The sequence below is a fragment of the Eutrigla gurnardus genome (genome assembly GCF_963514095.1).
Source record: "Eutrigla gurnardus genome assembly, chromosome: 11".
NCBI classification, from domain to species: domain Eukaryota; kingdom Metazoa; phylum Chordata; class Actinopteri; order Perciformes; family Triglidae; genus Eutrigla; species Eutrigla gurnardus.
In genome coordinates this window covers 1,570,924-1,597,041 of record NC_139925.1, presented here as the reverse complement: position 1 = coordinate 1,597,041, position 26,118 = coordinate 1,570,924, and the positions used below count along the sequence as shown (strand labels likewise).

Genomic DNA, 26,118 nt, shown 5'->3' with positions numbered 1-26,118 from the left:
TGGACAGAAGTTGGACAGAAGTTTAATAGAAGTTGGATGAAGTTGAGCAGAAGTTAAATAGAAGTTGGACAGAAGTTGGACAGAAGTTAGGCAGAAGTTAAATAGAAGTTGGACAGAAGTTAAATAGAAGTTAGACAGAAGTTGGACAGAAGTTGGACAGAAGTTAGGCAGAAGTTAAATAGAAGTTGGACAGAAGTTAAATAGAAGTTAGACAGAAGTTGGACAGAAGTTGGACAGAAGTTAAGCAGAAGTTGGACAGAAGTTGGACAGAAGTTGGACGGAAGTTAAAAAGAAGTTGGACAGAAGTTGGACAGAAGTTAGACAGAAGTTGGACAGAAGTTTAATATAAGTTGGACAGAAGTTGAGCAGAAGTTAAATAGAAGTTGGACAGAAGTTAGACAGAAGTTGGACAGAAGTTTAATATAAGTTGGACAGAAGTTGAGCAGAAGTTAAATAGAAGTTGGACAGAAGTTAGACAGAAGTTAAATAGGAGTTGGACAGAAGTTAGGCAGAAGTTAAATAGAAGTTGGACAGAAGTTGGACAGAAGTTAGGCAGAAGTTAAATAGAAGTTAGACAGAAGTTGGACAGAAGTTAGACAGAAGTTAAATAGGAGTTGGACAGAAGTTAGGCAGAAGTTAAATAGAAGTTGGACAGAAGTTGGACAGAAGTTAGGCAGAAGTTAAATAGGAGTTGGACAGAAGTTGGACAGAAGTTGGGCAGAAGTTAAATAGGAGTTGGACAGAAGTTGGACAGAAGTTAAATAGGAGTTGGACAGAAGTTGGACAGAAGTTAAGCAGAAGTTGGACAGAAGTTGGACAGAAGTTGGACGGAAGTTAAAAAGAAGTTGGACAGAAGTTGGACAGAAGTTGGACGGAAGTTAAATAGAAGTTGGACAGAAGTTGGACAGAAGTTTAATAGAAGTTGGACGAAGTTGAGCAGAAGTTAAATAGAAGTTGGACAGAAGTTGGACAGAAGTTAGGCAGAAGTTAAATAGAAGTTGGACAGAAGTTAAATAGAAGTTAGACAGAAGTTGGACAGAAGTTGGACAGAAGTTAGGCAGAAGTTAAATAGAAGTTGGACAGAAGTTAAATAGAAGTTAGACAGAAGTTGGACAGAAGTTGGACAGAAGTTAAGCAGAAGTTGGACAGAAGTTGGACAGAAGTTGGACAGAAGTTGAACGGAAGTTAAAAAGAAGTTGGACAGAAGTTGGACAGAAGTTAGACAGAAGTTGGACAGAAGTTTAATATAAGTTGGACAGAAGTTGAGCAGAAGTTAAATAGAAGTTGGACAGAAGTTAGACAGAAGTTAAATAGGAGTTGGACAGAAGTTAGGCAGAAGTTAAATAGAAGTTGGACAGAAGTTGGACAGAAGTTAGGCAGAAGTTAAATAGAAGTTAGACAGAAGTTGGACAGAAGTTAGACAGAAGTTAAATAGGAGTTGGACAGAAGTTAGGCAGAAGTTAAATAGAAGTTGGACAGAAGTTGGACAGAAGTTAGGCAGAAGTTAAATAGGAGTTGGACAGAAGTTGGACAGAAGTTGGGCAGAAGTTAAATAGGAGTTGGACAGAAGTTGGACAGAAGTTAAATAGGAGTTGGACAGAAGTTGGACAGAAGTTAGACAGAAGTTGGACAGAAGTTAGGCAGAAGTTAAATAGGAGTTGGACAGAAGTTGGACAGAAGTTAGGCAGAAGTTAAATAGGAGTTGGACAGAAGTTGGACAGAAGTTGGGCAGAAGTTGGGCAGAAGTTAAATAGGAGTTGGACAGAAGTTGGACAGAAGTTAAATAGGAGTTGGACAGAAGTTGGACAGAAGTTAGACAGAAGTTGGACAGAAGTTAGGCAGAAGTTAAATAGGAGTTGGACAGAAGTTGGACAGAAGTTAGGCAGAAGTTAAATAGGAGTTGGACAGAAGTTAAATAGAAGTTGGACAGAAGTTGGACAGAAGTTAGACAGAAGTTGGACAGAAGTTGGACAGATGTTAGGCAGAAGTTAAATAGAAGTTGGACAGAAGTTAAATAGAAGTTGGACGGAAGTTAAACAGAAGTTAAACAGAAGTTGGACAGAAGTTGGACAGAATTTAGGCAGAAGTCGGACAGAAGTTGGACAGAAGTTGGACGGAAGTTAAATAGAAGTTGGACAGAAGTTAGACAGAAGTTGGACAGAAGTTTAATAGAAGTTGGACAGAAGTTGAGCAGAAGAAGTTGGACAGAAGTTGGACAGAAGTTAGGCAGAAGTTAGGCAGAAGTTAAATAGAAGTTGGACAGAAGTTGGACAGAAGTTGGACAGATGTTAGGCGGAAGTTAGACAGGTGGGCTTATAATGCAGCGTGACGGTTGGCTTCCTTTCACTGATATTGTCGGTGGTATGAATTTACGTCAGCAGGTCAGATTTAGTTTCAAACAGGGCTTTCATGTATAAACAGGGGAATGATGTGACGTCATGTGACCCTAAAAGAGTTAAAAAGGTGTCTGCTTATCAAACCAACACCTTCCTGTCTCCTGCATGCCGTCTCACTGTCACGCTGTCTCACTTCAACGCGGTCGCTCTGTCACACCGGCTCATCCTCACTAAATGGTCTCCCAGTCTGTTTGAGTGTGTTGTTGTGGGTGTTCCTGAGCTGACATGTGGGACGCCACCATGACCTGACACCTGGCCGGCATTGACCTTTGGTGCACGCCGTGCAGAACCCCTCACGTTACTATGGCGACAGTGATCCTCCGCCGAGCTGCAGCCGGGAAGTTTATCCCGGCTTGCGTCGCTGGAACAGCTGCAGGATTTTGGCATCGCTGGTTCGGCTTAGTGCTTAACGGTCGGGAGGTCGGAGAATAAGTTTTGTACTGCACAACGAGGGAACACTCAGGGAGCGCTGAGGCAGGGCTCAGATCTGCTAACCACAAGTACATGAGCTACTGTGTTCCAGTACCACAAGTACATGAACTACTGTATTCCAGTACCACAAGTACATGAACTACTGTGTACTTCTAGTTAACGTGATCCGACTGCTTCCTCAGCATTTTCACTTCGGGAACATTTGTTTGGCCGATTGCCTCTGAACGTCTCTGCTGCCGTTTTATGAGCCGGGATTACAAGTCCTTGCGTAGAGATTCCTGTGGTGTCCACAGCCCGCCCCCCCTCAGCCCAGCCCCCACGGCTCGCCCCCCCAACACCAACCCGGGTATGTGAGGAAACCGGGAGAAGGCCATGAACCGAAGTTTCTTTTCTGGCATCCTTTAACACCAGACTGACTCATGTGGACGGACCAGAACCAGAACCAGCGCCAACAGTTGCTGATGGTGACAGGTGGACCTGGAATATGAACCTACTACGGAGGCTCCGTGAGACCAGGACCTGAATGGGAGCACAGTGGTGACAAAACCCCATGTTCATTGGTCTTTAATGTTGCTGCTGAATCTAACAAACCGCCTATGTGAGCAGTGTGCAGGTACAAATCCCTCACATTTGATTGGATAGCTAAAAGGTGGGCTGGCTCAGAATGCCAACGAGGCTCCACACACACCTCACTGATTGGTTGAACCAACTAATGTAAACGTGCATCATATTTGGGTTTACAGGAAGGAACAAGATTTTTCTCAGTTATTCTTAAACAGGAAGTGATGTCACGGTGGACGGAGGGTCTACAGGCTGAGTAAGTCATAAATAAAGTGGAGTGCATCAAATCCCTCTGAGACCAGAACCTGGAACCCTGCAGGTCTCAGACTCTGAGAATCAACTGAGCAGCGGGAGACCTCTGGTGGCCAACGGACCATATTTACATATTCAGAGATTCTGATATAAATCTTAAGTGTCTGAACCATCAGAGAGATTAACGTTGTCGCTGTGAGCAGTTTATATTATTATTATTATTGTATTTTTAAATTCTTTTATTATATTAGTATATTATTTTATCAATAAAGTATTATAATATTATGTCTCTTCACCAAGACGTTCGCGGATGTAACAAACGTAGGTTGAAGTTTACTTTGAAGAGGAAGCTGTCGTCTGCTCCAACGTGACTGGTCGATACTATTCTGACAACAGACCAGAATGCTTCTGGTTCCTGACAGATTCTGGATCAGTACTTAATGATCAGAAACTGGGAGTTTATTTCGAAAAGCCATGATACATGAAACCCTGACAGATCTCTGACCAGCAGAGTCTATAACCGTAGTCATTTGAGGCGTACTGCATCAGGACCGTGTGGGATCAGGACCGTGTGGGGTTACATAGTGAAAGGAACTCGGCTTATTCTTGTCCTAATGTCCCAGCAGGCCTCAGGACCAGGACCATGTTCAACCGTGAAGTCCGGACTTTCTACAGGGATTATAAGGATTATAAGGTATCCAGTTTTGATTCCTTCAGTCCAAACATTCAGCAGCTTTAAATCAGCATCTGAGCTGTTTCCACTGGGACGACTGGGACTACTGGGAATACTGGGAATATGGGGACTACCGGGAATACTGGGAATACAGGGACTACTGGGAATACTGGGAATATGGGGACTACTGGGAATACTGGGAATATGGGGACTACTGGGAATACTGGGAATATGGGGACTACTGGGACTACTGGAAATACAGGGACTACTGGGAATACTGGGAATATAGGGACTACTGGGACTACTGGAAATACAGGGACTACTGGGAATACTGGGAATATGGAGACTACTGGGAATACTGGGAATATGGGGACTACTGGGACTACTGGAAATACAGGGACTACTGGGAATACTCGGAATATGGGGACTACTGGGACTACTGGGACTACTGGAAATACAGGGACTACTGGGAATACTCGGAATATGGGGACTACTGGGACTACTGGGACTACTGGAAATACAGGGACTACTGGGAATACTGGGAATATGGGGACTACTGGGAATACTGGGAATACAGGGAATTTTAGATGTGTAGATGTGTGGACCTGTCTCACAGAACACCTGTCTCACTTATCAGTTTCCTTCTATACAACTATGTGAACTATCGAGATGATTTCTGACCCGAGAGGGCCCCGAGAGAGAGTGTGTGTGTGTGTGTTCAATGTCCAGAGTCCTCAGCGTGATTCATATTAAAACTCAATTGGCCTTTAAATGTGCCGGACCCCCGAAGTCTGCTGATGGCAACAACAGTTGAACGCTAAAATTCAATCTGACCACCGAAGCCAACGGACCAGAGACCACGCTGATGACATCTTCCCTGCCAACTGGCCTCCCAGTACCAGGACCAGTTCCGGACCAGAGCCGGGACCAGTACTCAGAGAGCTGCTCGTCTTCATCAGACACTGAAGAACTAAACTCCCAAAAGAGCTTTCTGATCCATGTGAGCTGCATTAGTGGTGAGAATACTCGACTCTGTGTGTGTGTGAGAGAGAGAGTGAGAGAGTGTGTGTGTGTGTGTGAGAGAGAGAGTGAGAGAGTGTGTGTGTGTGTGTGTGTGTGTGTGTGAGAGAGAGAGAGAGAGAGAGTCAGTGTGTGTGTGTAACATTAGCAGAGAGCTATCAGCGTCTTAATTTCCCGCTTGTGTGGTTGTGTGTTGAGGTCCATCAGCGCCGGCTGGGAGCCTCAGAGACCATCAAAGACCATCAGAGACCACCAGAGACCATCAGCCTCCTGCTGCTGCTGTGATTCACTATAACCTCGACCATAATTACTGCAGCGTCTTCACAGCAGCACCGACGTCACCGCGAACAGGACCTGGACTGTTGGGGGCTCGGAGACCTCCCCAAAGTCCAGTTTCATGACTGATCACTTATATTGATTTCAGAGAGGAACCCTGAATCAGGGCCTCCATCTCCTTCTTCTCTTAGTGTTCACTGGATCCAAGGTGGTGGCAGATGCTCGAGGCCTGGGGCAGAAACCCTTTGTTACCCCCCCCACCACGGCAGTGAAACACTCGGACTGTGAAATCGAGTCCTCGTCCTCTCTGTTCACCCCTCTGTGGATGGTGCTTTAAAGGGGGTCCTCTGATCCTTGAAAGGGGGTCAGAACTAGATAGAGGACTACCCTAACCCCGACCCTAAATAGAGGACTATAGGACCAGGTCTGAGGTGGACCAGGACTACATTAACAAACCCAAGACATTAAAAAGATCTCACTTTAATAGTGAAACAACGTCATCTTTCAACTCTGTGGTTCTTCTTCCTTTACTTTAACTGAGATTGAAGGTGACGAGTGGAGTCTTCAGGTTCACTGGTAAAAGGAATAACAAGCAGTTTAATTTCTGCCTGAATATTGGAATATTGCAGTTAAGATAGGTCAGAGTTGGTCCGTCTTTAAATGGTCCTCATTTATATAGTGCTTTTATCCAAAGCTTTACAGGAATGACTGACATTCACCCATTCACTCACACATTCACACACCGACGGCGGAGTCAACCACGCAGGGCGACAGCCAGCTCGTCAGGAGCAATTAGGGTGAGGTGTCGATCGTGACAGCCAATCCTGAGCTAATCCCCCCCCCTTTAGTTAGAGGTAGTTAGAGGTATGTCTGTAGTTAGAGGTGTGTCTGTAGTTAGAGGTAGTTAGAGGTATGTCTGTAGTTAGAGGTAGTTAGAGGTATGTCTGTAGTTAGTGGTGTGTCTGTAGTTAGTGGTGTGTCTGAAGTTAGAGGTGTGTCTGTAGTTAGAGGTAGTTAGAGGTGTGTCTGTAGTTAGAGGTAGTTAGAGGTATGTCTGTAGTTAGAGGTGTGTCTGTAGTTAGAGGTAGTTAGAGGTATGTCTGTAGTTAGAGGTGTGTCTGTAGTTAGAGGTAGTTAGAGGTATGTCTGTAGTTAGAGGTGTGTCTGTAGTTTGAGGTAGTTAGAGGTGTGTCTGTAGTTAGAGGTAGTTAGAGGTATGTCTGTAGTTAGAGATAGTTAGAGGTATGTCTGTAGTTAGAGGTATGTCTGTAGTTAGTGGTGTGTCTGTAGTTAGAGGTGTGTCTGTAGTTAGAGGTAGTTAGAGGTATGTCTGTAGTTAGTGGTGTGTCTGTAGTTAGAGGTATGTCTGTAGTTAGAGGTAGTTAGAGGTATGTCTGTAATTAGTGGTGTGTCTGTAGTTAGTGGTGTGTCTGTAGTTAGAGGTATGTCTGTAGTTAGAGGTAGTTAGAGGTATGTCTGTAGTTAGTGGTGTGTCTGTAGTTAGAGGTATGTCTGTAGTTAGTGGTGTGTCTGTAGTTAGTGGTGTGTCTGTAGTTAGACGTATGTCTGTAGTTAGAGGTAGTTAGAGGTATGTCTGTAGTTAGAGGTATGTCTGTAGTTAGTGGTGTGTCTGTAGTTAGAGGTGTGTCTGTAGTTAGATGTAGTTAGAGGTATGTCTGTAGTTAGTGGTGTATCTGTAGTTAGAGGTATGTCTGTAGTTAGAGGTATGTCTGTAGTTAGAGGTATGTCTGTAGTTAGTGGTGTGTCTGTAGTTAGAGGTATGTCTGTAGTTAGAGGTATGTCTGTAGTTAGCGGTGTGTCTGTAGTTAGAGGTATGTCTGTAGTTAGTGGTGTGTCTGTAGTTAGAGGTATGTCTGTAGTTAGAGGTAGTTAGAGGTATGTCTGTAGTTAGAGGTATGTCTGTAGTTAGTGGTGTGTCTGTAGTTAGAGGTATGTCTGTAGTTAGAGGTATGTCTGTAGTTAGTGGTGTGTCTGTAGTTAGAGGTATGTCTGTAGTTAGTGGTGTGTCTGTAGTTAGAGGTATGTCTGTAGTTAGAGGTAGTTAGAGGTATGTCTGTAGTTAGAGGTATGTCTGTAGTTAGTGGTGTGTCTGTAGTTAGAGGTATGTCTGTAGTTAGAGGTATGTCTGTAGTTAGTGGTGTGTCTGTAGTTAGAGGTAGTTAGAGGTATGTCTGTAGTTAGAGGTATGTCTGTAGTTAGTGGTGTGTCTGTAGTTAGAGGTAGTTAGAGGTATGTCTGTAGTTAGTGGTGTGTCTGTAGTTAGAGGTATGTCGGTAGTTAGAGGTAGTTAGAGGTAGGTAGACAGGTGGAGCTGGTCTGGACAGGTGGAGCTGGGTGTCATCCGCGTAGCAGTCAAATATGATGTTGTGTTTCCTTTGGCTTTGTGATAAAACCAAAACAATGTTTATTGAGAGAGAAGGCTTTTGTCAGTTACATTCCCCTCTTATTTTGTAGTTTTTGTCTCTTGTGTTGGTTTCCTGTCTTGTACTTCCTGCTCCTTGTGGTTTCTGGTGCCTTGACTCCCGACCCTCTTGTGTTGATTGCTCACCTGTCTCTCGTTGTGTCAGTCAGTCCTGGTGTAGTCCTGGTGTATCTAGTCTGTCTCCAGTCCGTCTCCATGTCATCCCGGTGTTTCAGCATCCTGACCTCGTGTTACTTGCAGTCTGTCTTCCTGGATCCTTTCTGGTTTCTGCCTGCTGTGTTCTCATTGTAAGTTTGTTTGAATTATCCTGTTCCTGTTTTTGAATGCTGATCTTCTGTTTGTGTTAAGGCGGGCTCACACCGGACCGAAAATCGGCGTCTTTGAGAGAGTCGGCGTCCGTGACATGAGTCTACTTGGTGTGGTCGCTCGAATCGGCCCACGTCGGCGTTCATTTCAGCCGATTCAAATGTGTAATCCGCCATTCGAGTCGGTCATTCTTTTACCATTCTGATTGGTGGGGGCTAGCAGCTTGACTAGCGAATCAGTGAAGCCCGGAAGTGACGATGGTAAACATACCTGATAACCAGTGGAATCGAAGAAGGTGGTCTAGAGAGGACCGCCTACTTCCGGTTTTCGTGTTTTTTGGCCCACAATACAGATTAGCGCCGCCTGTTGTTTTGGAGACATTACATCTCGCGCAAGCGCGGAACGTATGGCGTCGGCTGTAATTCCGTAGGTGTGAACCGCCCATGTCGTTGTTCGAGTCGGCCATATTAAGTAGCCGACGCCGAATTTACCGACGCGAGTCGGGCAGTTCTTCCGGTGTGTACACACCTTTAGTTTCACCATATTAAAATAAACCTTTTTTCATTCACCTTTTATGGAGTCCTGGTTGGTCTTGTGTTCACTCAGACCAGAATCTAATTATTTGATCCCTCGTGACATTCAGTAGTTCAGGTCTGAGGCCAGCTGGTGGATTTGTGATGTCTGTTGTGTGATTTACATTTACATTTACATTTAGGTCATTTAGCAGACGCTTTTGTCCAAAGCGACTTACAATAAGTACATTTGTCAAAAGAAGGAAACAAAGAAACCACAACATATCATTGCCGATAAAGTAAGAGCTAAAAATAGAACAAGTGTTAGATCCTCATCTGAGTAAAGTAGTATCTGTTCAGCAAACCTTAAGAACAACAGTGCTATGATCTAAGTGCTATAGGTAAGGGTTTTTTTTGGGGGGGGGCTGTTAGTGGGTAATACTATGCAGAGTCGAGGTGAAGTCTGAACAGGTGAGTCTTGAGTGTTCTGTGGAAGATGGCAGTGACTCTGCTGTCCTGACATTGGTCGGGAGTTCGTTCCACCACTGAGGACCAGAACAGAGAAGAGTCTGGACTGGACAGCTGAAGTAGAGGAGCGAAGTGCTCGCTTCGGGGCATGAGGTTTGACCAGTGTTTGAAGGTAGATGGGTGCCGTTCCATTGATGGCCCTGAAGGCCAGTGTCATCGTCTTGAATTGGATGCGTGCTGCAACAGGAAGCCAGTGGAGGTCACGGTGGAGGGGGGTCACATGGGAGAATTTGGGTAGATTGAAGACAAGGCATGCTGCAGCGTTCTGGATACGCTGCAATGGTTTAATCGCAGAGGCCGGGAGTCCGGCCAGGAGAGAGTTGCAGTAGTCAAGGCAGGAGATGACCAGTGCTTGGACCAGGAGTTGTGTTGCATCCTTTGTGAGGAAGGTCAGAATCCTGCGGATATTGTAGATATCTGTAGATATCTGTCTGTTGTGATCTGTCGGACCTGATGGTCTGAACAAAACCAGAGGCCTGTACTACTCAGCGAGTTCAACATATATTTTGAAGATTCTTTTTTTTTATCCGTGGACCAAGACAGCTGATTGGTCAGTCGGCGGTGTGTTTCTCCACGTTGATCTCTTATCAGGAACATAACCTGCTCCGGAGCAGGTTAGCTCCACAGCGTAAGTTACCATGGCGATCTACCCTGGTAAGAAGTGAACCAGCGTCGTAGGACGGAAAACCCAGGGTTAACGCTTAAGTTACCTCGCTAAGCCCAAATCCTGCTTCCTAGTCCAGACCTCTAGTGAAGCAGAAAACACTTCCTGCCCAGAGTGATCCGTTGAATCCGGATCTGTCCGCTCCGTGAATAAAGGACCAGATCACGTTGGATCCTGGTTCACTACAAACCAGTTTATCTCATTATGTGGATGTAGATGCTTTTATTTTCCTAATATTTTCCTAAACATTCATTCATTTGTGGATTACAGCTCACTGGTACTTTACCCCCCCCCCCCCCCCCCCCTTTTATAAATTCACTTAGAGTTAATAGCTTCCAGCAGGTTTTCCTCCCACCGGGTCACGCGGCTCCCCATCATGTGATGACACTGTGGGTTTGTTAGTCTGCTGCCGGGTCTGGAAGGAGGTCTGGAAGCTGCACGTGAACCGACTCGACCCCTTTAACTGTTTCCTGACCACATTCACTAGTCCACAGGGACAGGGTCTGCAGCGTAGAGACACTGTCTGCTGTTTGGGACGGAGTACGGAGGACTAGAGGACAGAGGTCTGAGGACTAGGACAGAGGCGTAGGACAGAGGACTAAGGACTGAGAACAGAAGAAGGACTGAGGATTTGGACGGAGGACTAGAACTGAGGACTAGCACGGAGGACTAGGACGGAAGACTCAAATGGCTGAGGAGGTTTTAATTCCATCGTCTGGAAAAATCACATCGGTAAGTTTACACTGATTGCATGAATCAGGTCAGATCCAGATTAAGATCCAGGGCCACTTCATCGGGGTCCCTTATGAAACTAAATTTACTCGGACCTAACTTTTACCGGTCTGAGTATGGTTCACTTTGCCGTTTGCTGTTGTGTTTCAGCCTTTAGTCTTTCCGTTATTCATACCTCAGATCTGCCACTGAGTTTTATAGGTCCGTTCAGCTTTAACTGGTTCTGGTCTCCAATCTGAACTGTGAACAGCAAACGTGTTGAAGTCTTCAGGAGACGCCGGTTCCTGATTGGAAACAGCACTAACGGCTAACCACACACAGAGGTCACATTGAGTTACATTATGATGCGTTTAGTGTCACTTAAGGGAACCATCGACCAGCAGAGTGATAGAGGAGGATTGATAGTGGGGACAGGGTCCCTGTCAGAGCTCAGGTGGGCAGAAGAGAGTCTAGAACCATGTTCAGGTCTAGTCTAGAGCTGTTTTTTTTTCTAACAAACTGGGATATTTAGAGAAGCTTGTATCACTTTGACATCTGTAACCATTTTTCTCCTCATTTGCTGCTTTAATGTGTGCAGTTCTGAGACGGGGAGCAACGATGGAGGGACTCCAGGTCCTAGTAACCCAGGTCCTAGTAACGCAGTAACCCAGGTCCTAGTAACCGGGGTCCTAGAAACCCAGGTCCTAGTAACGCAGTAACCCATAGTAACGCAGTGACCCATAGTAACGCAGTAACCCAGGTCCTAGTAACGCAGTAACCCAGGTCCTAGTAATGCAGTAACCCATAGTAACGCTGTGACCCATAGTAATGCAGTAACCCAGGTCCTAGTAACGCAGTAACCGAGGTCCTAGTAACGCAGTATCCCAGGTCCTAGTAACGCAGTAACCCAGGTCATAGTAACACAGTATCCCATAGTAACGCAGTATCCCATAGTAACGCAGTATCCCAGGTTGGACGTTTCCCTCCTGGTTTTCCACGGTGAAGGTGAGAAGGGAACCAGGTCTCTGAGGAGAAGGTAACCAGGTCTCTGAGCAGAAGGGAACCAGGTCTCTGAAGAGAAGGCAACCTGTGAGGAGAAGGGAACCAGGTCTCTGAGGAGAAGGCAACCAGGTCTCTGAGCAGAAGGGAACCAGGTCTCTGAGGAGAAGGGAACCAGGTCTCTGAGGAGAAGGGAACCAGGTCTCTGAGCAGAAGGGAACCAGGTCTCTGAGCAGAAGGGAACCAGGTCTCTGAGGAGAAGGGAACCAGGTCTCTGAGGAGAAGGCAACCAGGTCTCTGAGGAGAAGGGAACCAGGTCTCTGAGGAGAAGGCAACCAGGTCTCTGAGGAGAAGGGAACCAGGTCTCTGAGGAGAAGGCAACCAGGTCTCTGAGGAGAAGGGAACCAGGTCTCTGAGCAGAAGGGAACCAGGTCTCTGAGCAGAAGGGAACCAGGTCTCTGAGCAGAAGGCAATCAGGTCTCTGAGCAGAAGGGAACCAGGTCTCTGGGGAGAAGGGAACCAGGTCTCTGAGGAGAAGGGAACCAGGTCTCTGAGGAGAAGGGAACCAGGTCTCTGAGCAGAAGGCAACCAGGTCTCTGAGCAGAAGGGAACCAGGTCTCTGAGGAGAAGGCAACCAGGTCTCTGAGCAGAAGGCAACCAGGTCTCTGAGGAGAAGGGAACCAGGTCTCTGAGGAGAAGGGAACCAGGTCTCTGAGGAGAAGGCAACCAGGTCTCTGAGGAGAAGGGAACCAGGTCTCTGAGGAGAAGGCAACCAGGTCTCTGAGCAGAAGGCAACCAGGTCTCTGAGGAGAAGGGAACCAGGTCTCTGAGCAGAAGGGAACCAGGTCTCTGAGGAGAAGGGAACCAGGTCTCTGAGCAGAAGGCAACCAGGTCTCTGAGCAGAAGGGAACCAGGTCTCTGAGGAGAAGGCAACCAGGTCTCTGAGCAGAAGGCAACCAGGTCTCTGAGGAGAAGGGAACCAGGTCTCTGAGGAGAAGGGAACCAGGTCTCTGAGGAGAAGGCAACCAGGTCTCTGAGGAGAAGGGAACCAGGTCTCTGAGGAGAAGGCAACCAGGTCTCTGAGCAGAAGGCAACCAGGTCTCTGAGGAGAAGGGAACCAGGTCTCTGAGCAGAAGGGAACCAGGTCTCTGGGGAGAAGGGAACCAGGTCTCTGAGGAGAAGGGAACCAGGTCTCTGAGCAGAAGGCAACCAGGTCTCTGAGGAGAAGGGAACCAGGTCTCTGAGGAGAAGGGAACCAGGTCTCTGAGGAGAAGGGAACCAGGTCTCTGAGGAGAAGGGAACCAGGTCTCTGAGGAGAAGGGAACCAGGTCGGTTGCACTGAGGAATGTGAACAATGCAAACAAGAACTTTTAATGATTAAATTAAGAGCTGCGTTGTAAGTTAAGACGTTCACAGTTGAAGAACAACTGACCTTGTGTGTTAGAGCAGCAGGAGTGCTAGTGAATGTTAGCTGTTAGCAGCCAGTGGGCAGCACAGTCCTGCATAGAGCTAATGGCTAATGCTAACAGAGGTTCCATAGTGGTGCAGGAACAAATCCTGAAGCCCGGAGGTGAGTGAGTATTCTAGCCCTAATGTTGCCCCGCCTCGTGTTGGTTCTGTGATGTAAAATACCCCTTGGATGAATGTTGTGACTCTGATGTGTCTTAAAGACAGCTGCTAAATAACAAATTAACTCCGCCTCCCCCACCTCGTTATCTAAACTCAGATACTCCTCTACCTCTTCTGTTGAGAGACGGTCGTTCCAGGTCAATTACGATGGATTCTTTAACCTGTCTCTCGATCTATATATCACTCAAACGCACCACTTATCTCACCTTTTATTTGTTTGAATCTTTTTTGCACATTCATGTACAGCTCTTCCGTCTTTATTTATCAATCATCCCTCACTTTATATCTGATTGTTTATATTGTATACTGTTTGTTTATTGTTTATTGTCTTCAATGTATGCACCTTATTCACCAAGACAAACTCCACAACTGTCCCTTGTCCTGAAGATCCAGATCCGAGTCCTGACATGAGGACTAATTGGTTTTACTCACTTCACCACCACCCCTCTCTCTCCCTCCCTCTCTGCAGCAGTTGACCGGCTCTTTGTTGGCGGTGGCCTTCCTGACCTCCTTCGGGAGCTCCATGCTTTATGGCTACAACCTGGCAGTGGTTAACTCCCCTGCTGTGGTAAGACACACACACACACACACGCTTTGACCCAGGGCTGGATGAACTTGGCTCAATGCCTAACCACAGCCACAGATAGAAGGCAGATATTTAGAATTCATCTTGAATCAGTGGTGGTTTCGCCATGAGTCGCAACAAACATCCAACTATTGATTATTGATTATTCAAGGATAATGAGTGATATTTGGGAGACGGAAACGAGCCGTCTCTGAAATGAGACGGTCTGGTCCACAGAGGACTTCCTGTTTGCATCACCTTTGCCGCTCCCATTGCCTAGCAACAACCAGCTGTGGTTGTCAAAAAGAGCATGGAAGAGGTAACTAGCGTTATCCAATTAAAATGGAGCCACAGATCATATTTGATCCTCGTCGACAGCATATTGATTAACATCCAGTCGTCGGTGTGAATCCTGGGATATATTGATCCGTGACAGATCCATCAGTTGACTAGGACACATTCAGTCATCAGATGGACTTGAAGGACTGATGCTGGACTGAGACACACTCACTGTAATATACTGGACCTCTGAGGTCTTTGTCATCACAGTCTGGCTTTGACTTCAGAGTCACATGCAGAAAGCTTCGTCCTCCTGCAGCTGAGGAACTTAATGCTGGTCTACCAACTCGTGCCGTCACATGGTCCATTGATTAGGAGGCTGATGTAAAAAAAAAAAAAAAAAGACTTGGGATTTGATTAGACAGAGAGCTGAAATGTGGGAGAGAAAAGACCCAAAGATTTCAGGACAGTTTGCTGGTCCTGGTCTCGTGAAACCACATGATACACAAAACAAGGTGTGTATCATGACCACATCCTTTCTATTGATACGGCATCTGTTAGAATTAACTTATTACCCTGGTAGTGGGTGGAGAACCAGCTCTGATCTGAAACGAGCAGCCTTTACTTTATTGAGCCGTTTTCAGACAGTTTTCATTCCTCAAAGAAAAACTGATGAAAAAATATTCATTAAAACCGTTTCCTCCAGCTCCCAAAATGTATTTTATTCAGAACTTGATTCAGCTGTTTGACCCATTGACTACTGTTACGAAGCATCTTACATTCAGTAAAGTTCTTTTTCTGTTACTAATGTTGTCTGACCTTCTTTGAAAAAACAGATTTATGGACCAAATGTATCTTCAATGTCATCTGGCAAAAACAAGCATTTTTACTGGATGCACACAAAGTCTCCCAAAGTAATGATTACATTCATAACATTGCAGTCCGGTTCATGGCCCTCTGACCAAGTAAAAAACTGGTCCAATGTTGACCAATTTCTTAAATGAGTCACTTATTAATTAGAAACAAAAACATGGGTTTGAAAAATGCAGAATTTCCCCTGAAAAAGAAATGAGAAATAGTTCTGAACCATCAAGACTTTTAGTTACATTTCTCATCATTGCACCAAGTCTAGAAGCTGCTTGTTCTTTGGTTTTTCATATAATGGTATCGTCTGCATACATCTAAACGTTCATCATGTTTCATCAGTCATTGGAAATCTTTGAGGAATATGAAGGTGAAAGCTCTGGTATCAGTTAAATTTTTCATGATGACTGATTCTGGTCTTTCTTGCTTCTGTACCACCTTCCTGCCCCGACCTTTCCTCCATCCTGTCTCACCTCTCAGTATATAAAGGACTTCTACAACCAGACGGTTGTGAGTCGTAATGGAACCGGACTCAGTGGGGAGACCCTGACCCTCATGTACTCCCTCACCGTGTCCGTCTTCGCTATCGGAGGTCTGCTGGGCTCCGTCGTCGTGGGCATGCTGGTCTCTCGCTTTGGCAGGTCAGACTCTTTTTTTCACGTTTTATTCAGTATAGGGTTCTAGATTCTGGACCAGGTCTACCACAATCAGGGTTGGATCCTTTTAACCACAATCCATCCTGCCGTCCCTCAACACTGAGATGTTTATATGCTGTACATGCTCTCTGTGACTGTTTAACAACAACAACAACAGAAGAATTCAGACACCAACTATTTTATTTACATTTGAAATCATTTTGAGCCCAGAAGAAGAATGAAGTGACTGGTGGACGCGGTTAAACTGTTGGGACCAGGTTTAATAAATGACCCTGGAACAGGAAGTAATGTGAAATAAACAAAAACATTAACAGTATCAGTGTTGTGCACAATGTAATGTATTCAATTATGACAAAAAGTTTAATGATGTAATAAATTCCATCCTCAAATGAAAACAAGAGAATCTCAGAGGATTCAGAGTTCAAACTAAACCAAACATGATCTCATTTATGTATCAGAGAATCTGTTCTCTCTGTTCTGGTCTCGGTTTAAACCCTGACCCGGTGACTCAAGAGGATCCTCAGACCTCGTAGCAAGCAACGCGTTCCCACAGATGACGACACATTAGAGGGAAACATCACATGGTCTGATTTGGGGGTGGACCATCCCTTTAAGAGGGACTAAACTGGACAAATAGATTGATAACGATGATCATCCTCCTCAGCAATCAGAGTTCCTGGGTCACACAAACCTGAATCTCGTGGCTGAATGGTCCCGTGGTCTTTGATGTCCCCCCACGCAGACTTCAGCAGACTTACTGGGTTTACATCAGTGAACGTGATTCACAGGTTCATTGCAACATAACCTTCAGGCCACAAAGCCGAACAGGAACATCTGTCCTCAGGAGCCCTCAGAGCTGGATTTGGATCTGGGCTGTCCCGTGACCTGACACCTGGTAACCCTGGAGACGGACCAACCATCAGGGTGGATCGGGGCCAATTGGCAAAGCCAGCCGGAGAGACTCGGCAGCATCTGGTGCTGCCAGCGTCAGGAACACCTGAACCCGATGAACACGGTCCGGGTTTCCTCCTCAAACAGGGAACCCTCACAGCTTCTATCAATCACACCTCTGGTCTCTGTTGTTCAGGGTTGTGGGTCACCCGTCCCCTCCTGGGGTCCTGGTCTCCTTCAGAGACTAGTCTTGTCCCCTCTGCCCTTCAGGAGTGTCCTCGTCCTCAAAGTGTTCAAAAGTTATTTTAAGCAAATGAAAATCAGGAAATGTATGATTCATTTTCAGGGCTTCATTTCTCCAACGCAGCATTTTACGTGTTTGATGTGTTTGATGTTTGATGTGACGTGTTTGATTTGTTTTACGTGTTGATGTGTTTTAAGTGTTTGATGTGTTTGATGTGTTTTAAGTGTTTGATGTGTTTTACTTGTTTGATGTCTTTGATATGTTTTACTTGTTTGATGTGTTTTACGTGTTGGATGTGATTTATGTGTTATGTTTGATGTGTTTAATGTGTTTTACATGTTTGATGTGTGTTACGGCTCAGCATCGACCCTGTGGGCCGCATTTACAGATGAGGAGGATTTGTACAGGAGGACGTGTGTTTGTCAGGCTGCAGCTTCCTCTGGCTCATAAACCTCTGATGCTTCTGTGTTCATTAGTATTTATTCATGCCATCATGATGTTGTGATGTCAGGATGTTGTGATGTCATGATGCCGTGATGTCGTCCTGCAGGAAAGGAACCGTGGTGAAAACTTCAGTGTTGGTGTTTGTCGCTGGATCACTGATGGGATTCAGCCGGATCTGTGGCTCACCGGAAATGGTGATCTTTGGTCGCTTCATCACAGGGATCCACTCAGGTACACACACACACACACACACACACACACACATTTTTGCATTAAAAGGTGAACCCAAACCTCAGTCCAGGTCTCTGGTCCAGGAGAGACAGCCTCTCTCCTGTCTGTCTGCTCAGACTCTCTACTTGCTTTGAGATCAGAGTGAAGTAGATCGCTGTTTCCCAGCAGGCATCTCTCTGAGCGTTGTACCGATGTACCTCGGCGAGATTGCCCCCAAGAACCTGCGAGGTTTCCTGGGACTCGTGCCCAGTATCTTCGTCGGCACCGGAGTCTTCGCCGCCCAAATCCTCGGCCTCCACGAGCTGCTGGGAAAGGTAGTTTGTAGTTCTGAGCTAACGGGCTGAAGGAGGAGGACCACCTGAGAGGTCCCGACGGTGACCACTTCCCTCTGTGTGACTGTGTTACAGGAGGAACACTGGCCCCTCTTCCTGTCCGTGGTGGTGGTACCCACCTTCATCCAGCTGATGCTGTTGCCATGGTTTCCAGAGAGTCCCAGGTACCTGCTGATCGAGAAGCACAACGTCCACGCCACCATCACAGGTCAGGAAGGAGACAAGCAACACCCCCACGCCGTCACTACACCCCCACACCATTACTACACCCCCATGCCGTCACTACACCCGTCCTACACCCCCACACCGTCACTACACCCGTCACTACTCGTCACAACACCCCCACGCCGTCACTACACTCCCAAGCTGTCACTACACCCGTCACTACACCCCACGGCGTCACTACCTACCGGCCAGGGGCCCCTAGAAGTAGAGAGGGAGGGGTCGGCAGCACAAAACTTTCACAGCAGCTGTCTTCACATGGCATTGTGGGTAAACGCAGGTGTGATTGATACGTTAACAGTGGTCCTGTTACATTTAGTGTGTCAGTACCACCAGGACCCTGTAGATGACCAGGACCCTGTACACTAAATGGAACGGGCCCGTAACTCCATTGCACCTGTGTTTCCTGTGCTGAACAGCTGATTGATGTCCTAGCGGTTAGCTTGTTAGTTCATTAGCTTAAAATGCATCAGCTGCTGTAGTGTTAGTGACTTGTGTTCCGTGTGTCTCTGCTGACTCCTGTCCCCGGCGCTCAGCCCTGAAGTGGTACCGGGCCAAGGTCAACATCCAGGCAGAGATCGAGGAGATGCAGGAGGAGCAACGTTCGCTGTTGTCGGTGGAGACGGTGTCCGTCTGGAGGCTGATCCTGGACGACGGCGTGCGCTGGCAGGTGCTCAGCGTGGTCGTCATCAACATCGGCATGCAGCTGTCGGGCATCGACGCCGTAAGAACGCGCTGGTTACTAATGTTTACATGAAGAGGTTAGCATGCTGTTATTTACATTGTTACAGTGTTTATAGTAAGTTTAGGTGTTCCACTACGCAGACGATGCACTGACCTCTTCACCAAATACCAGTTCAGCTGTCTTTAAAGGAACACTTCACCGTCTGCATGAAGCTTTGTGTGTTAGAAACCCGGAACTATGTTTGAATGGTCGTCATTATTCCCTCATTTCCCAGAGACTGAGAACTCTGTGTTTCTGTTCTGAAAAAGAGCCTCCGATGACGTAAATATCCTCACGTTGCATCATCGGAGGCTCTTTGGTTAGAGGGGGTGAGACTACAACACTAGTTCCTCATGTTTCAAACCGCCTGTAGGGGGCAGCACCCACTGAGACTACAGACCTGTTGCAGACCAGTGGTGGGACCCACTGAAACTACAGACCAGTGGTCAAGCAGTCAGTGACGGCTGTTTAGATTTATGACTAAAAGCGTTTTTCTTTCAATCACAACTTTTATCAGGTGATGGATTTTCAGTCATGTGACCTCACTGACGGCGTCGTCATGACCTGCAGTCACACGAGTGTTTCCTGTGATGGTAGGAAGTGCTGCAGTGGTCTGGAGGGCATTCGGAGGTTTAGCAGATGTTTTTATCAACAAATATCTTCTGTCTCGCCATCAATGCTTTGTGTTTTCTCACCATCAGCTGTCGCTCGCCAAACGCCGTCTGTTAAATGGCGTCTGTTAAACGGCATCTCTAGGCGACAGAGCATCAGATAGTTTCACTCTGGTCTGGCTCTTGTCCCTTCCCGACCACCTCACCCTGACACCTCCCCCGTCTCCACGGCGCCCTCTCCTGGCCGATGCAGCTCATTAGACAAATACGAGTTGAGTGTCAACCTGAATGATGCCTCGTTGTTCCTTGTGAATAAACAATAAAGTTGTCGTCATCATCAGTCAATATAATGAATGAGGGTGATGACCACGACAAATTTAATGGAGATGATGGTACTATTCAAGATTATAATGATCACACCATGGTGTAGATGATGATGATGATGATGAAGATGAAGATGAAGATGATGATGACAGTGATATTGCAGATGTTTGAGGTGGTATTTAGTCTTAAGTGTGTGAGACAGTTGGCAAGACTTGGCACTAGTCCTGTCTCACCAGAGGGGTGTGTGTGTGTGTGTGTGTGTGTGTGTGTGTGTGTGTCCTTGTCCTCATTTACATGTTTACACCACCACTCCTTCTTCTCCAACCAGATGTGACATGACGTCCTCATTGCTTCACAGCCAAATGGCTCACCGATGATTTGTAATTATGTGACTCCGCTGGTAACAGTTACTGTGAACAACATCCTCCAACCCAACCAACTGGCTCCAGTATCCCTCCGCCTCAATCTAGGATGCTCTATGTATCCCTCCGCCTCAATCTAGGACGCTCTATGTATCCCTCCGCCTCAATGTAGGATGCTCTATGTATCCCTCCGCCTCAATCTAGGACGCTCTATGTATCCCTCCGCCTCAATCTAGGACGCTCTATGTATCCCTCCGCCTCAATGTAGGATGCTCTATGTATCCCTCCGCCTCAATCTAGGACGCTCTATGTGTCCCTCCGCCTAAATCTAGGACGCTCTATGTATCCCTCCGCCTCAATGTAGGATGCTCTATGTATCCCTCCGCCTCAATCTAGGACGCTCTATGTATCCCTCCGCCTCAATCTAGGACACACTATGTGTTCCTCCACCTCAATCTAGGACGCTCTACGTATCCCTCTGCCTCAATCTAGGATGCTCTATGTATCCCTCCACCTCAATGTAGGATGCTCTATGTATCCCTCCGCCTCAATCTAGGATGCTCTATGTATCCCTCCACCTCAATGTAGGATGCTCTATGTATCCCTCCGCCTCAACCTGTGAGGCTTATAGTTTATTTTGAAACTGACTGTTTTGCATGTAACAAGCAGGAACTCCCCCTAGAGGGCAGCATAGAGTCATATCTGTCATATCTGATGAGTTGGATGTGAGAATGTGTTCTGTTCTTGTTAAACAGATCTGGTTCTACACCAACGACATCTTTGAGAATGCCGGGATCCCGGTTCCGGAGATCCAGTACACCACAGCAGGGACGGGGATCATAGAGATCATTGCTGGACTCATCGGGGTAATCGTTAACTAGAGATGTTGTGGTTGGGATCAGATAAGAAGATGGATATTAATCTCATGTCTTTGTGTTACAGAGCCAGTATGTGGTTAGCCTAGCTTGTTAGCCTAGCTTAGCATAGTCTGACCTGAGCCCTGTCCTCCTGCAGTGTTTCTCCATAGAGAAGTTGGGTAGAAGGCCTCTCCTGATCGGAGGTTTCACCATGATGGGCGTCTGCAGCGCCGGAATCACAGTTTCACTCATTCTACAGGTTTGTTTCTCCAGACCTTTCCAGGACAGATTTTTGGGTTCAAGGACGCCCAGCAGTCTCTGTTCTCTGCTGCTCAACCAGCCATATTAATGTGATGAATGATAAATGGTTATTATTATTATTATTATTGTTATTTTATTGTTGTTATTATATCAACCTGAAGTCTACAGCTGCATCTTGATGCCTCCAGAGAGACTTTAGATCTGTGATGAACTACGGAGCATAATTATAATAATAATAATACATTTTATTTATAGGCGCCTTTCTAGACACCCAAGGACACCGTACATTTGTTAAAAACAGCGCAACACAAACAATTGCAAATCTCCTTTGAAGGGTTTGGTGATCCATAGTGGAGGGTTTGGTGATCTGGATGTGGAGGGTTTGGTGATCTGGGTGTGGAGGGTTTGGTGATCTGGATGTGGAGGGGGGAGGAGCAGCTGGATCCTGATCCTGAACCACGACGGAGACATAACTGTCCATGTTTCTGCTCCCTGCAGGTTCACTTGTCGTTCATGCGCTACGTCAGCGTCTGCTGCGTCGTCGGCATCATCGCCGGCTTCTGCATCGGCCCAGGTGAGCTGGACCACACGGAGACCCCACTACGGACTCTCTTCTTGACTCCATGTGGACTCCATGTGGACTCCATGTCCATGAGAGAACCTCCTTTATCTCTCTGATCCACTAGTATCGTCCAGTGTAAACAGGACTCTGTTAGCAACCTTAACAATCAAACAATACTCCACATCAATGATTTGAGTTTTAGACCATGGTACGGGTATCGGTACAGGGACTACTAACTCATTTATGTCACCTGACTCAAGGATGAAGCAGCGTATCATTGTAACAACATGAGTGGACGATCCAAAGTCACCGGAACACTCGATGGTTTAATCACTCAGACGAGTACTGACAGAAGGAAGGAAGAGAAGAAATATCTGGTTGTGATTTTATTTATGGAGTAGAAGAAATTATAAACATCTCTCCATGTTCAGTCTGCTTTCTGTTATGAAACGGCGCCCTCTGGAGGTCGGACCATAAACATTCTCAATCTGAAGAAGCAGACGAGTCTCAAGCTGTTAATCTTCATATTCACATACATTTTGCATTGTGGGTTTTTGAGGCTTGGCCCATACAAGGGACTGGGAGTCTTGAATCGATTGTAATTGACTGAAGGTCTAGCTGTTTCAGATGTTCTTCTGTGGTCCTCTTCCAGCCGGAGTCCCCTTCCTGATCACAGCAGAGCTGTTTAAACAGTCCCACCGGCCGGCGGCCTACATCGTAGGGGGGTCCCTGAACTGGCTGTCTAACTTCACCGTGGGCTTCGTCTTCCCCTTCTTACAGGTCTGGACCTCCTGCTGCCCGAGCCAGCTTCTCTCTTCTACATCACTGACTGATAAATCACTGACTGATAAATCACTGACTGATAAATCTCATCTCTTTTTTCGGCCCTGATCTCTGGAACCATCAGATGTCGGCGGGTTCTTACTGCTACCTGGTGTTTAGTACTGTCTGTCTGCTGGTCGCGGTTTACGTCTATGTCGTGATCCCAGAGACCAAAAACAAGACCTTCATGGAGATCAGCCGGATGTTCTCTAAGAAGGAGGCCGTCCTGGAGACCCAGAGCCTGATCCACGTGGACCAGCTGAGGCTGAAGAAGATGAACGCCTACGGCGGGATGGACCACGCTTCTCTGGACAACTCGTTCTCTTAAGTGACATTCAGGTTCTCACTGCAAAACCACTAATCCCTTATATGTAGACCTTAACCAAAGACCACCTCACCTGGACTCAGTGGGATCTGGTTCAGTGGACTGTAACTAATATCCACAACAGTTCTGGTGCTTTCTTCTTATCCACTGACTGTTTGAGCCATTGGGTTTAACAGTAAGCTAAGACCTGAGACCTCAGACCTGAGATGTGAGTCGAGGCCTGAGACCTCAGATCTGAGACCTGAGACCTCAGACCTGAGACCTCAGAGCTGAGACCTGAGTTTGAGGCCCGAGACCTGAGACCTCAGACCTGAGACCTGAGACCTGAGATCTTATACCTGAGACCTCAGACCTCAGACCTGAGACCTTAGACCTGAGACCTGAGATCTTGGACCTCAGACCTGAGACCTTAGACCTGAGACCTAAGATCTTTGACCTGAGACCTGAGTTTGAGGCCTGAGACCTGAGGCCTCAGATCTTAGACCTCGGACCTGAGACCTCAGATCGCAGATCTCAGACCTCAGACCTGAGACCTGAGATCTTAGACCTGAGACCTCAGACCTGAGACCTTAGACCTGAGACCTGAGATCTTGGACCTGAGACCTGAGACCTGAGATCTTGGACCTGAGACCTCAGACCGAGGTGATGTAACTAACAAGTGTGAGGAAACAAAACACACACGAAACATATTTGTGATACATGAAAAACAAACTACATAATAATTTCCCAGAAACCGTGACTCAGAACAGCGTTTTGTTGACAACGTGGTTTCTGGCGGCCATGTTGGCGTGTTTCCAGATGTTCGCAGCCTATTGTTCATTGTGTCAGTTTAGTCAGCAACATAGAACATGGCAACATGGCAACATGCAACAAGGCAACATGCAACATGGCAACATGGCAACATAGAACATGGCAACATGGCAACAAGGCAACATGCAACATGGCAACATGGCAACATAGAACATGGCAATATGGCAACAAGGCAACATGTCAACAACCAAACCAGCATCAGTAAAGAAACGTGAACATGGTCAACATTGTTTTTGTGTTTTCGGTAAAAAGAGGTGAACGTTTCTGCATGTTTGACTGCATCATCTTCATATTTGTTGCAACGTTATATTAATAATTTCTCTCCGTCTGTCTGACAATTAAATGTTTTGTACAAACAGATAAATCCAGTTTGTTTGAATACATGAAAATATATTTAATTATTTTTGATTTCATATTGTCATTCTGTATCTTTGTGTTTTCACATCGACATCTTCAGTGAAGTCTAAGTGGGTCAAACCTGACTCACGTCTGGCCCCTGGTGGTCAAATAGAGAACTGTCCTCTGGTCCGGATGTTCCATCTATATTGTTATATTCTTTAATAATGTTGTCTATAGATCTCCTCCCTCCTCCTCATCCTCTCCTCCTCCTCCTCCTCTCTTCCTCCTCCTCCTCTCCTCCTCCTCTCTTCCTCCCACCTCCTCCCTCCTCCTCCTCTCTTCCTCCTCCTCTCCTCCTCCTCTCCTCCTCCTCCTCCCACCTCCTCCCCCTCCCTCCTCCTCCTCTCTTCCTCCTTCTCTGCTCCTCCTCCTCTCCTCCTACCTCCTCCTCTCTTCCTCCTCCTCCCTCCTCCTCCTCCTCCTCTCCTCCTCCTCTCTTCCTCCTCCTCCCTCCTCCTCTCCTCCTCCTCTCTTCCCCCTCCCTCCTCCTCTCCTCCTCCCTCCTCCTCCTCTCCTCCTCCTCTCTTCCTCCTCCTCCCTCCTCCTCCCTCCTCCTCTCCTCCTCCTCTCTTCCCCCTCCCTCCTCCTCTCCTCCTCCCTCCTCCTCTCCTCCTCCTCTCTTCCTCCTCCTCCCTCCTCCTCCTCCTCCTACCTCCTCCTCTCCTCCTCCTCCTCCCTCCTCCTCCTCCTCCTCCTCCTACCTCCTCCTCTCCTCCTCCTCTCTTCCTCCTCCTCCCTCCTCCTCTCTTCCCCCTCCCTCCTCCTCTCCTCCTCCCTCCTCCTCTCCTCCTCCTCTCTTCCTCCTTCTCTGCTCCTCCTCCTCTCCTCCTCCTCTCCTCCTCCTCTCTTCCCCCTCCCTCCTCCTCTCTTCCTCCTCCTCCCTCCTCCTCTCCTCCTCCTGGCAGACAACTGATGAATGTGACACGTCTCTGTTAGAAGCTGTGAGTGTTTTATCAGGCATTTATGACTGAACCACCCAGAACCACCACCCAGACCCAGCACCCGGACCCACTACCCAGTCCCAGCACCCTGATCCACAAGCAGGTCTTGTCCTGTAACGGTCCAATCACATTGCTGCACCGGGACCTTCAGGTTTCATGGATCCACCAAGAAGAACCAGTTTGAGGATCTCTGCTGGTTCAAACGACGTGAAAAGAATTCATCATGTGGAAACGAACAACCGATGACATCACTGGCTGGTGTCCTGGTATCGGTGGGGGGGGGCAATGCTAATCAGCGAGCCCGCCTCGGGGCCCCAGACACAGATGCTGGTATGCTAACGCGGCGGCCAATAAGCATCTGAGCTCCACTCACATGTTGATTCTCCATCAGTGAAGACTCGCTGGCTGATTGGACACGTTTCATGTGGAAACGTGGGGTCAAAGGTCAGTCACTAACCGTCTAATAGGAGCTTCACTCCACGGACGTGGCTCCAAGGATTTGTTCTCATTCACTTCCACTTAATGATCATGATCAGTAACTGAAGATGTTTCTGATCATCAAACAACAACAGCTGATCAGTGATCGCCACGGTAACATGCACAAGCATCAGCACAGGGACCTGGACCCCATACCTGGACCTGGAGCCATGTGAAGAGGGAGGATCATGCTCCGGCCTGGTCCGCATCGACTGGTGTGTATATATATATATATATATATATATATATATATATATACAGTGTATATACTGTATGTGTGTGTGTATATAGTTGCACTGGGCTGCACTAACTAGAAGCTGCCACTAGAGGGAACTAATGATGCATTGAAAGCAGCCTGATGAAGGAAGCAGCAGCTGGGGGGGCGTGTGTGGGGGGACAGTGTGGGACCCGGAGCCCGTCCAGACCCCCAGACTGACCCGGGCCCTCCTCCATCCACCGTCCTTTCACCACTAAATTGGCACAGACTTGTTATCACTCGGCTCAGTTACGACT

General features: G+C 47.0%; 1 protein-coding gene across 1 annotated transcript; it reads left to right on the top strand.

Annotated features, from left to right (window-relative positions):
• Positions 1-10,564: 10,564 nt before the first annotated feature.
• On the top strand, positions 10,565-23,173 carry slc2a15a (solute carrier family 2 member 15a). The gene is made up of 12 exons (XM_084021248.1): positions 10,565-10,795; positions 13,872-13,970; positions 15,591-15,751; positions 17,452-17,576; positions 17,745-17,890; positions 17,984-18,116; positions 18,667-18,854; positions 20,907-21,017; positions 21,166-21,267; positions 21,768-21,843; positions 22,484-22,611; positions 22,739-23,173. Exons 1-12 carry the CDS (start codon positions 10,751-10,753, stop codon positions 22,979-22,981), a joined length of 1,557 nt encoding a protein of 518 aa, XP_083877374.1. The 5' UTR covers positions 10,565-10,750; the 3' UTR covers positions 22,982-23,173.
• The last annotated feature ends 2,945 nt before the right edge of the window (positions 23,174-26,118 follow it).

Excerpts from the sequence above, each read along its gene's own strand:
- slc2a15a (XM_084021248.1), top strand. The coding sequence starts at position 10,751 with ATGGCTGAGGAGGTTTTAATTCCATCGTCTGGAAAAATCACATCG. Across the intron at positions 17,891-17,983 it reads TCCACGAGCTGCTGGGAAAG|GAGGAACACTGGCCCCTCTT; the intron begins GTAGTTTGTAGT and ends ACTGTGTTACAG. Across the intron at positions 21,268-21,767 it reads CAGTTTCACTCATTCTACAG|GTTCACTTGTCGTTCATGCG; the intron begins GTTTGTTTCTCC and ends TGCTCCCTGCAG.